The sequence below is a fragment of the Melanerpes formicivorus genome, unplaced genomic scaffold (assembly GCF_026170545.1).
Source record: "Melanerpes formicivorus ecotype bairdi unplaced genomic scaffold, bMelFor1.0.p_v2 SCAF_70, whole genome shotgun sequence".
Lineage (NCBI taxonomy): Eukaryota > Metazoa > Chordata > Aves > Piciformes > Picidae > Melanerpes > Melanerpes formicivorus.
Window position 1 is genome coordinate 2,712,503 of NW_027142422.1, and position 12,920 is coordinate 2,725,422.

The window sequence follows — 12,920 nt, forward strand, 5'->3', positions numbered from 1 at the left end:
GAGCTTAGCAACTGAAATGTATACACAAAGCCTAAAAGATGAGGGATTTGCAACATCTAGCTTTAAAGGAGTTCCATGATTATCACAAATGGAACAAGCTGGTAGGAAAAACCTTTTTTCTTCTCTTTTTAGGTTTCTTTAATAGAGGATTTATGATGTTGTAATAAAAACCACTTATCTCTAATACCAAAAAAAGTCAACCATCAAGACTGATTCTTTAAAGTCCACTGAGGAAACTTTAGTAATGTAATATTAGCTAGACCATAGCTGAATACCGTAGATCATTCATCAAGAGTGAGTTATTCCTGTAGGTGCAAAAAGGAAACATCAAAATCACACAGAAATATTAAATGCTTCTCCAATTACTAAGATGTTCAGGAAGTGTTTCCAGTACTGTCAGTTTTATTTTAAAAATAGAGTCCAAACATTGCTTTTGATAAGTTGCAACATCTCTTCTACAGTTAAAAACAAATCAAAACCCAACAAAATAACACCAAAGCAAAGCAAAACAATAGTCATAATTGTCCTGGCATTCCCACACGGAATCAGTCAGTCTCCTGTAATTCTTACACATTCTTTTTCTGCTTCGTCAAAGCGTAAGAACTAATAATTGGCATCAGTGTGACAGCCAAAGAGTCTGGCTAATCTCATCCACATTCTGTACTTTAATAACAAACTTTCTGGTACAGATTGCTTCAAGTACACATCAGAAGCTGAATGTAATTGAGCACAGTTCATGCAAAACAAAGGTACAATACCGAATTTGTATCACCCAGAGGTTTTTGTTCTCTTTTTAGCTTGATGTCTTTGAATTCCAACTGCCTGATCACGAGAACTGAGCTGAGGTTCCATAGAGTGAGCACTGTATACTAAACTACTGTCGTAACTTGTCAGGCTACATGACTGTATTGAGCTCTAAAACCTCAAATAAATATGTGAGGCTGAGATCTGTGCCTCTTGGAGTCTATTTGGTGACTTCTCAGACATATTTGGGGGTACAGATGGAAAACTGACTGGCAATGAGCTCGTTATGGGGAAATACATTATGTCATTGCATAACAACAGCATTTTTTGAGAAAAGCCATGTTACTCATTTATATTAAGAGTGTTTCTCATTCAGACACTCAGGTAGGCAATGAAGACTGCAGCATGGAGGAAATGTTCTAATTAGCAACATCTGTGCAGTTTCACAGCTCTATTTGTCATTCTAGCATCATCTCAGCCTTGAGAATTCCAAGTAGCTGAAGTTAGATATGACCGTGCCATTTCTGGACAGCTAGGTATCAATCCCTGCTCTAAGAGGGTTGAAAATATCTTAAGCAGACACTGGAACAAGCAGCAGCAGTACATGGGTACATATTCAAAGCTTTTTTACCTTGACCATTCCACCTGAAGAGGGACGTGTTTGACAGAGGAGTTCTGTGCACTCATTTACCTGCCTTCTGCTTGGGCAGTAGTTCCAGGATCAATGAAACTGCACCTCAATTCCTTCTGTTTTGGTTTTTTCTTGCAAACCACCATGATGCCTTCATGGATCCTGATTTAAGGCCTGAGGGCTCCTTGTTATGCCTGTGAATAGCCATGGACTGAGTTTAGGCTGATAAACCAAAGCAATACCCAAATGACTTTCTGTTTATGGCCAGTGTAACTTCAGTTAGCTGATTCCATGTCTTTTTCTCAGGAAATTACAATGTTTTCCAGTGCTGACATATCATTCTGGTTCCTGTTAGCAAACATTGCCCTCAAGCAGTATGAATGTAGTCCATAGCTCTGCCACAGACTACATTATAACACAACATGGCCTGAAAGTTCCTTCACTAACAGAGAAGACTTTAGACCTCTCTTTTTCCCTGACATATATGAAGCCTTGACTTTGATTTCAAGTAGCAGAGGAATTCACTCCCAACTTACTGCTCTTGGTTTGTGAGCAAAAGAAGTAATTAGAAGTGTTCAAGTGGGGAAAGCACACACTTGTGTCTCCTGTGTAAACATAAAGGAAGATGGATAAAATGTTCATCAAACACATATGTATTAACATCTAGAATGATAAAAGTGGAAAGCAGAACACAATCCTTGAGCTTTAATTTCAGAACAAAATTGCTCTCAAAAATCAGCTTATTTATCTTAGTCCAAACCCCTTAGATTCTGGCAGTTTTAGGTTTAGTTATGGGAATGGACTGATTTTATGATGGCATCTCTGTTAAAATGAGGGAGTTCCGTATTTATGAGCTTAGTTATTGACTTGGTTGGGGTTTATGAGTTTGGCTGATGCTAGCTTCAGAGAACAACATAAGAAACACAACTTTTATGTTGTATATCTTATTTTCAGAAGGAAAGGTTTGTTCAGTTGTACAGCTGACATAGCTTTAACGATATCCCTTCAATAATACATGGTACTGCAGATGTTCAGTATACACTGCAGTACTGACAGGCTTTGGCCAGAGCAACGTATATTCGTGTCAGTTTGTTGCAAACACTATTGTTAAATTGAGTATTTAGCAGATTAAAATTATCCTTTTACTTCTGTTTCTGTTACTTAAACAATTTGGGCCATATTTTGTGTGAATGCAGTGGGACACGTGCCAGAGGGAAGCAGGGCATTTTACTCAGGCTGCACCTGGCTAGTTTTCTCAGGCCAGGGACACAATAATCACACAGAGTGCCTACAAGTTGGATCAACAGTCTGGCTTTTGTCTGGAGCAAGCAACAGGCTCTTCTGGCATGAAAGAACTCCACTCATCTCTGTCCATGAAGACCATCTGGATGCAATGACCTTAAACTACCAGTGTCTGTATGAATTCAAACAGAAATACCATAGATCCTTGAAGTCTAAATAACGTGACCAGACTCTGAGGGTCTGAAGGTGATTCAGGGTACCTAATGATGCAGCTTCTCTTCCCAATCTTTAAGTTTGTAGTCGTAAAGCAAACAGTGGACAGTGTGGACTGCATGTTACTGACAGTAGAATTTGGCCATCTCTTACTGACAGCAGTGTGACTAAAGTGCTAGTGTATTAACACAGACAAGGTTGACTTTGTGCATCTCACAAAGAATCAGAATGAGGGTTTAGAAAAATTCAGCACTTTTACCTGAGTGAGTTGGAGGTCCCTACCAGGGGCTGTTAAATCTTGTGTTCTTGCTGCAAACAGATAAATAATTAAAGCTTTGCTGTCCATGTTAGCATTCTCAGTCCCTTTGGTCTTATCCAGCCAGTGTTGTGGGGAGGGATTCCATAGTCCTATGACTAGCAGATGCATGAAGAGTAGATCTGCTAAGAGAATAAATATCTGTGACAGCTTACTTCAGCAATCTCTCGGCAAGGCAGACCAATGTCAGGAAAGAGCAGTGATGAAAAGGAACTAAATGGAGGATCAGGAATCAATGCAGAACTTCGTTAGTTTGTGAAAAAAATATGATGTACACAAAGGGAGACAGGGGAGGGATTCACCCTCTTGCCACTAACACCAAAGAGAAATGGATAACAGTCTCCCTTTAGTGTTTTTGAAAACTTCTCCAGGGGCTTCCATGTTTGGTTTTTTTGTCCACAACAAACAACATAATACTAAATATTACAGTACCTGTATGCAAAGTTGCATAGAGAAATACCATAGCCTTACAAATAGGTAACATTGCAATATTAACAAAGGGAAGTTGGTTGACAGAAATGCTAAGCTTCATAAAAATTAAGCAACTAAGGCAGGGAGCAGGGCACACTGCATGTTGAAGTGAATTGGAATGTGTTCTTGCTCCTTTAACTCCAGTCTTGACTCACTTAATCTTTATAAAAATAAATGAAGATGACAATTTTTTCCACTTTAAAATATGACCCTTTTTTCTCTCATGAAAATGGTGTCATTCAGTAGCAAATAAGTAGCCATCATTCCAGGAATAAAAGCAACTGACATTACTCATACACACTCTTCAGTCTGGAACATAGATCTTTGCATCTCATAACAGCTTATACATAAACAGTGCCTGCTGGTCTTCACACCTGCCTCAGGAGTTACTGTGAGCACTGGTGCACCCCACTGCTGCGCCTGGCTCTCGGTCTCTGAGCACCACATCACTTATACAGACCAACACTCCAATTGTGCTGTTAGCAATCTCATTAAGGAAACACAGCTTGATGTCTGCAGCTGCTCAGAGCTTCTAAACTGCCTTCCTCATTAAATAAGTGCCATCCTGCACCCAATCCCTCTCAGAGGCATATTGGGCCATTCCTCACACACATTACATTTGCTCTTTAAACAAAATGAAATACCAATCGTAGCCTTTGTGTTAATCTAGAAGGGATTCCTTTGGGGTTACTTTCTTCCTCCTTCACCAGTCTAGTTAAACATGATAGATTCAGGGTCCTGGTTTGCCATTTGAGCCATATGTCTTAATACATCCTTTTTAGTTATGATACCCAGCAGCCTCCTAGAGGAGAAAAGGAAAGGAAAGGTCAACAATCATCTCATAGATCATCTGGGGTTTTTTTACCCTGTTCAGCTGCATGGACACTGTGTGAGTGTCTCCACATAGCATTGCTCATTGCAGCCATTCCCAAAGGATTGTCTTTTACAAAAAACATTCTCATCTGGTGTATTTTTGCTACCCTGGGCATGATCTTGGATGAAATTGTTACCTGGTTTTGACTGAGTGAGAAGCTACAAATAAGATACTTTGTACAAAAAAACAAAGGTAAGGAGTTTCCTTAGGCTTGGGCTATGGAAGACCAGCAGCACACAACCAAGGTGCCAGCCCTGAGCTTGAGTGTGGGGTTTAGTAATCTACAAACGAAGCTATAGCACAGCTTGTTTAAACTTTAGCTGTCCAACAGCATAATTACTTCAAATTTGAGTGAAAATCCCTCATTTATGTGAACCCAAAAATTGTATCTGTCAAGAAAGAAGAGGCCTGTGGAACGTCTGACCCCAAGAGTCAAGAGTTTCCTAACCCTCAGTATTTAAGGGCTTTTATTTTGAGCCTTTGAAGGCCATGAGGCACAGAATTTTGAAACTATATCACTGCTGCGGTTCTTCCACTTCTCATTTCAGGTAAGTGCTAGAATTCAAGATTAAAGCCCAAATCCTGCCATCCGAACCTGTGTCCTGACAGTGGTTCTTATTTTCTGCACAGATAATAGCAGCTGACATGCAGTGTGTTTGAATAATAAAAAGGCTTTTTGCAGAAGACTAACTTAAGTCTTCCACATTTGAAAATGTTTTGGGTTTTTTTCTATCCTGTTGTGAATTTTATACTTGCTGTTAGATCCTGGTATGAGCAATGGTCCCCAGAACAGCTCAAATCCCATTGAGATTCCTAATTTCATGTTTGCCCATACTACTTCAGCTCTTCTCTCTCTCTCTCTCTCTCTCTCTTTTTTTTAGTGGAATTTTGGTTTATACACTCTTTAATTTTCCATTTAAAAAGCTGAAAATATCCATTTTCCTCCCTGGACATCCTTATCACGGTCTTCACAAGCATCTATTCTAGCTGGATGTCTAGAAACAGGCGCATTCTTTTCACACCACACCACTTGCTACATCTGCCTCTGCTGAAAGCTAAACAATAATAGGAGTTGGGAAAGTTTATTATGTATTTATCTTTACCTTATCTAAATGACACTACACTAAGGATTTGGGAGAACAAAATAAACATGACACCCAGCCAGTGCCATTAAGGTTCTGAGTGTGACTTCTTTTGCTGCCCTGGAGAGACACTGGGTCAGTTTCCCTTATTCTTCCATTCACGAAACAGACAACATCAAAATACTGACTTGCCTGTCTCAGAGGTGATGATTACTTAACTACTGTCTATGCTTAGCTTTCGACAGGAAAAATGGTGGGTTTGTTAATGCTGAAAGAACCCTCTGGAGCTCCTCTAAGCACTCACCCGCTGCGAGTGACCAGGCACTGCCGCAGCCCCAGCTTCCTGAAAATGTCGACCACCGTCTCCATGGGGGTGTGGTCGGTGACGGTGAAGGGGCTCAGGTTGAGGATGCGCCGCAGCTTCAGCGGGTGGGGACTGTTGGGTGGCAGCTCAGGGGGGTCTTCGGTGAAGTACACAATGGAGTTGCTCACCACTCCGTCCTGACGCTGTCTTGCGTTCTCTGTACAGGATTAAGGCAGACACCTAAGTTAGTCTTGGTAACAAAAGAAGAGCAAAAATGCTGGTCTTTGGAAAGCAAAGGCAGTAGCTGCAGTTTGCCTTAAACACACTGAGGTCCCAGAATTTCCTTGAGACACTGCTCCCTTAAAGCAAATGTAAAGTGATATTTTACAAACACACACTTCTGCTTGGTTGGGATAATGTTTTCTGAAGAAACATGCAGCTTATTGTATTCACAAACATCACTAATCCAAATCCTGTCAGGTTCAAGTAACTCTGTGTCATTCCTGCATTGTGAGAATCACAACAGAAACTTCTATTACATGCCCAGCAGTGGAGTCAACAGCTGTGTATGGTCCCAGCTGGCTTGGAGCACTATGTTTGTTCCCAGACTTCTCAGTGCAGTTGGGAAAACCTGGGCACTGTGAATGGGTTTGTAAACACAAAGCCAGGGAAAGAGAAATTCACATATTCCATATTACCATATTTCTACTCAACAGAAAGTGAACAATATATGAAATGGATTTCCAAATGACAGACAACTTCTCTTACCCCAGAATATGCACATCATGTGTTTGGCTCTGAAGTTTTAACTCTTTGTATAAACTACGAAGGCATAGCAATGGACAACAGTTTTAAACTAGAGAAGGGTAGCTTTAGACTGGACATTAGGAAGAAGTTCTTCACTGTGAGGGTGGTGGTACACTGGAAAAGGTTGCCCAGGGAGGTGGTGGAGGCCCCATCCCTGAAGATATCCAAAGTCAGGCTTGTTGGGGCTCTGAGCAACCTGATCTAGTTGGGAATGCCCCTGCTTACTGCAGTGTGTTGGACTAGATGACCTTTAAACGTCTGTGATTCTATGAAACTTGTGGAAATAGCTGAATTATTATCTGTGATTAACAGAGATTGCTTCTGTTCTTGAGAGGTGTAGCAAATCAGACATACTCAAAGTGTGTATGCATATCCTTGGAGCTCATTTCTATTAATCAAAGCACAAAAACCTGCTCCTGTGACTTGTAATGTGTAGACAGTAATGGTTTCTAACATGTTCCAGCTGCATTTTTTTCCCCTTTAATGATCATTGTGTTGTAGCATTTCTGGAGCCGAAGCAGTGCTGGCTCAAACCTAGTATCAGTACGGTGTGTGATTTTCAACCTTCTCACCCCACTTATTACAAGCCCTATTGGAATTTATAGGAATGATGCTAACTTTGCCCCATCTTGTTTCGATTCATACATCTAATTTCAAGTGTGAATATGCCTGCCTAGATCTTTGATATATGATCTGTGCTAAGAGGTAACATTAATCAAGGTAACTCCTACGCTTTGATAAAACCCTTGACAGCTAGGTATTTCCTTCCCGAAGCTGCGCCCAAAGCACTTCAGTTACCACATTGCTGCTCCCAAAGCAGCAATGACCTGGACAGCAGTGATTAGCCAAAGCCATGACTTCACTCTTGCAAGCCAAACGTCTCTCTGGAGAAATTTGAATGATGTAGTACCATTGAACAAATTCAGCAGCATCAGAAAAAATAAATGGTGGGATTTGTATGCAGTCTCACTGGAATGGGGAGCTAGAGTAAAGGTGAACCAGAAAGATGGATCATGCTTGCAGTAATTGGATAAGAAAAATAGATACAGTTTAACAGAAAGAGCAAAGTGAATGGATGGTGATGTTTGGTTTTACACAGTAATCTATGCAGGAGGCTCTTGTCATAGCCAGAGAGTGAATTAGCTTTCCCAAATGTGAAATGGCCTCTCATATTCAGGAGTTCAGAGTTCACAACCTACATTAACTATGTTGCTCTCTCAACTCCACGCTGGGAAAAAATACATTATACAGGCCACCTGGCTTGTGTCCAAGGCTCTGCCTTTTGTACAGTGCCTCTTATGCTGGATAAGTTCAAGAAGAGTTGTGCAGGGTCAAATACTCCCCTCTGTAAGTCTGTAAAGTAGGTGCCATCTAAAATGCAGACATCTATCCCCAGAGTGTGACCCTGCCCACCTGACCTGCCTACCTGCTCAACAAGAGCCAGTGGAAGCATGCAATCCTCCTGAAGGTGCTTTAGAGTACAGGGAAGTGCCACTGCCATTTCCATCTCAGGGACTGGATGCATTTACAGAGCATGCTTAGTGCCCCTCTTACGAAGAAAGAATGACACAGGGGTAGCTCACATGACTGCCCCAGCTGCTGCTGGCAGCCCATGGAAACTGCAAGAAGTCTGAAGCTGCAGTGGCTCCTGATGTGGTTCTGACAGGTTTACCTCTGTTGTCTCTTTCAGAATTGTACTGTTCCGAGTAACAGCAAAATTAAACCAAAAAACATCAAGTCTGCAGAAGTCTAACAGCTGGTCAGTTGCAATACAGTCCAGCTATGGGTTATAGCAACTAGTAAAAGCCAGACTTGGGCCAAAAAGTTAGGTTTAGTTCTTATCTACCCATTCTTCAAGGTGAATAAAACCAGTAACATCGAAATCAAACTTGCACATACTCTGATACTGTACTCACTTATAGCAAGAATCAGCTCTCGTCTCTGTGCAAATCCAATAAGCCTCTCAGAGTCCCTTGAAACCACTACTGGAAAGCCATTGTAGTCAGTCTCCTTGATCAGTGTCTCAACATCCTCCACCGTCATGCTGTCTTGTGTCAGAACAGAGAGAGGAGCTTCACCACGCCTTGGTCTCATAACATCTGTTGCCAGGGTTCGGTGGGTGAATTCATCCTTCACATCCAGAAATGGGTAACCATTCAGATGAATGTGAGCTTCATAGATCCCTTCTTTCCCAAAGGCATCTGCGACCCACTTGCTTGTGACAGCTGCAGCCATCAGAGGTACAATGTACTCCAGGCCTCCAGTCAGCTCGAACATAATCACCACCAGAGAGACCGTCATGCGGGTAACCCCACCTGCCGACAAGGAAAGCAGTCAAGTGTCCCCCGCTGCTCTGGAACCCACCAAGAAAGTCATTTCTATTTTTGGGTGCTACATCAAAAAGGCATGAGGTTACTCATTATGAGTACTTTGCCATCATAATTTGTTAAGCATTTTGGGCCTTATTTCACTGGAGAAAGAGATTATTTTTGTTTGCTGCACTTTTCATGCAAAGAAAACCCTGTGTGAACTTGCTCAAGACAAAGAGGCTAACACTGAGAAGTAAATCATGAATGTTAAAAGACAGAGCTATCACACCAGAAAACCTACCCAAAGATCAGCTATACACCTGAGAAACTAAATCTGAATCCTCCCAAGAATCAGCTAAGTGCCAGGGGTTTAGGTGGGAGCACTGAGAGCTGGCCTTCACATTGGTTTACCTAGCACATTCATATTGAAAAGAAAGCTAAGCATTATTTGGGGGCTGGACATGGTTACAAAATCCTACATGAGGATAGCTTAGGGCTACTGCAAGAGCTATGTTACAGCCTAAGCCCTGATTTTTGCTATCAGTATAACACACAGTTTGAACCGTACACAGCTTCGTTTGAGGCCACGTAGGCGTGCGGCTGCAGATGGGGTTGCGGCTGTGTTTTTCAATCTAGTCTTTCAGCATCAATTCCATAAGCAAGTTCTTTACTCCTTCAGTTTACATTCAAGGATAAAAATAATCACATAACTGCAGACAAGTGTTTATGCATCACTGAATTATTAGGTAACATTTCTTTGCCTCTGTTCAAAAGGTAAATGTAATAAATCTGCTATTTTTAGGCCTCAAAATACAGCACCATTTCAGATGAGAGAAATCAGAAACAGTTCATTAAAAGATGCTTTTAATCTAGCAGCATACAGGGAAATTCAATTGTTGATTATTCAACACAATGATCCGGATATGACTTTCATCTGAAGAATGCCCTAAACTTCTGACTCTGAAAAGCTGAGAGCAGAGTAAGGATCTTTTACGCCGAGTGAGTCAGGTCTTGGGCTTAACAACAAGCAGTGATGTTCTGCTGTTTGTGTCACTATACTACTAAAATCATAACAGCTACATTAGATCTACAACTACCTGAAAGGAGGTTGTAGCCAGGAGGGGGTTGGTCTCTTTTCCCAGGCAACCAGCACCAGAACAGGAGGACACAGTCTCAAGCTGTGCCAGGGGAAGCTTAGGCTGGAGGTGAGGAGAAAGTTCTTCACAGAAAGAGTCATTGGCCATTGGAATGTGCTGCCCAGGGAGGTGGTGGAGTCACCATCCCTGTAAGTGTTCGAGAGGGGATTGGATGTGGCACTTGGAGCCATGGTTTAGTTAGTCCTGAGGTGTTGGGTGACAGATTGGACTTGATCATCTCTGAGATCTTTTTCCGACCTCATTGATTCTGTGACTCTGTGATTTGGACCTTTCAAAAAGGAATGTGGCTGCCAACCATCAGCTGGAATATCAGAGCAAAATGCATGTGTATCACCTATATTATGAACAGTTATGAACAAGAGGAAGCACTTTACTGGTTTTGACAGCAAGATTCATCCTAGGCTATTTTAATGTGCCTACGCTGCTGTAGGTGTTCACATCCAGATTGCCTTTATAATCTCTGGAGAAAAACAAGCACTTCTGAGGCCAAATTCATGTGTTCATTTTCCTGGTTATTGCCAGATGAGACCAATCTTTCCAGTACCTCATTTTTTTGTTTTGACTGCGAAAGATTATCAGCACAGTGAGCTCAGATGTTGCTGTCTACACTACAGACATTAAATTTAGACAATCAAATCCCACCCTTCTTTCCCCTATAACAGATCATACAAATAATCCTGCTTTTCTCTTAGGAGACTCCAAAACTGAAGCTTTTGCAGCTCTTTCCTGAGTGCATCTTTCATTTCAAATCTACCCAATTACACTAATCCTGCATTATGCCTCCCCACTATTATTCCATCATCAAATGGCAGTATCAACCACAACAAAAAAAGGAGGCAAAACATACAAGGGGCATAGAAGGGGACAGATATGACCAGGCAAAAACATGTTCAGATGGTATGCTTGTAACATTCCTGTTGCCTCTGTGACTAGAAATGTGATATCTGAGGTATTATTCAACGGCCTTGCCCTAATAGTTAACAGATCATTCCTGTTATATCCAATAAATTCTATTGATTGGATGTAATCAGATACTGGCTTATGATCAAACTCAAACCAGAATCAGTCCAGTTGGCCATAGTGTAACACACAGCCAAAATAAGATGCAGAATTTTTAACTCTGTGTAGCTTAACTTCTGGCCAGAACTATGAAGTTTGTCCCCTGCTCTGAAAGAGCACGGTCTAAACAAAGAAGCAGATTTAATCCAGCTACAGTGGATTTCATTACATTAAAGGAGGGGAAAAAACAGGCAAAACCACTCCTTCTTGGAAACCTGTGGCCTAACTTTACTTTTTTCTTTCCTTGTATGTGCTTTTTGGCAGATTACAAGGAGTAGGCATTGATGACTGCAAGCCTCTCTGTCGCTGACTATCTGGCATATCGCTGGAGAGACCAGCAGAGGAAGCTGCCTTCCTTCAGGCCAGCACTTCTCAACTTCCATTACTTCCAGAAACGCTAGAACAGTGCCTAACACAAACATAAAGCCCTCATAAACAATTCATAGGTCCCCAAACATCAGTGGTATTCATGCACAAGCCAATGATCAGCAGGTACTGTACCCAAGCAAGCCGCTGCTCCCACCATAGCATAAAGTCCCGGTGTGACACAGTCTGCCCCAGGTCTGCACCAGTTCCTGAAGATGATCCAGTCGTGATGGTGATATGCCAGCTGCTCTACTCCAATCCCAACCATCCTGCCAGCCATGGCTCCAACTGCCATGCTGGGAATGAAAAGGCCTGAAGGGATCTTGAATGAAATACAGACACATGAGCACTTGGACAAAATGGCTGGTAATGAACTTATTGATCGAATCATTTTTACGACTAGCAGTAAGCGGTTCCTTATTAAATGCCAGCCAAGAAGGCCATAGCATGGCTACATGTGTATTAATAGCTTTATAAAATATTAAAGCAGTTTTTAAAGTAATTTTGAATCCTACCTGCTGCATCTCACTGAATTTAATTGATAAACTGTGTTTCTGAATAGTCTGCTTTTAAAGTCAAGATGCTCCTGATCCTGCCTTTATTGCTTTCTCAGCAGGAAGTCAGGAGCGGCTGGTGCTTTCATCATGGGTTGAGAATAAGCTTAGCTGCAAATAAGATCATGATTTCACCCTCTGTCACAAGGAGTACTTTATACTTTCATGACTACTTTTTCAGGCTAAATGAGGCCAGATTTTAAAGTAAATGTCAAATGCACAATAGAAATCCAGAGACAGGAGGCTGTGTTCAGAGACAGCTATTTCTTCATCTCAGTTTGCTATACATTTTCCATGAAACAATATGAATCATTAACTTCTTGCCTCCTATACAGACAAGTCTCAGATCACTAAAATACACTATTCAAATGAGAAGAGAAGGGAGAAAAAAAATCACTTCTCCTTGGGTAAGTTGGAGAAAAAAAAGTCCTGATGGAGAAGACAACTCAGATACACAGTAAGGGTTTGCGTGGAGTTCGTGGAGAGGAAAGGCTGTTGTGTCTTTTTAATTATGAAAACACACACTGAGCTTCCTGGGGAAGTAAGCTAACAACCTCAGTATGGCCCAGAGGGACTAGGGCTGGTAGCTGGAAGTGCCCCACCATATAGTGTTAGTTTTGCTGATACAGTTGGATTGAGTTGTCTGGATTTGGCAGGTAAAGCTATTTTATCTGTTCTTTTACTGTACACTTGAACCTGTTAATAGCTTCTATCAAATTTTAAATAGATAGGATAAATAAAGAACCACATATAAAATAAAGAAGCAAAATCTGAAGTTTTTAGACAAATGA

The 12,920-nt window shown here is 41.4% G+C and overlaps 1 protein-coding gene across 1 annotated transcript in view; it reads right to left on the reverse strand.

The window, feature by feature from the left end:
- Nucleotides 1-384: 384 nt before the first annotated feature.
- CLCN4 (chloride voltage-gated channel 4) overlaps nt 385-12,920 on the reverse strand; it is a 31,361-nt gene continuing 18,825 nt past the window's right edge. The window contains exons 9-12 of the mRNA XM_068163153.1: nt 11,711-11,897; nt 8,601-8,999; nt 5,878-6,094; nt 385-4,419 (exon numbers count right to left, since the gene is read on the reverse strand). Coding sequence (XP_068019254.1) covers nt 4,329-4,419; nt 5,878-6,094; nt 8,601-8,999; nt 11,711-11,897 — 894 coding nt within the window. The 3' untranslated portion in view covers nt 385-4,328. The remainder of the gene's footprint in view (nt 4,420-5,877; nt 6,095-8,600; nt 9,000-11,710; nt 11,898-12,920) is intronic.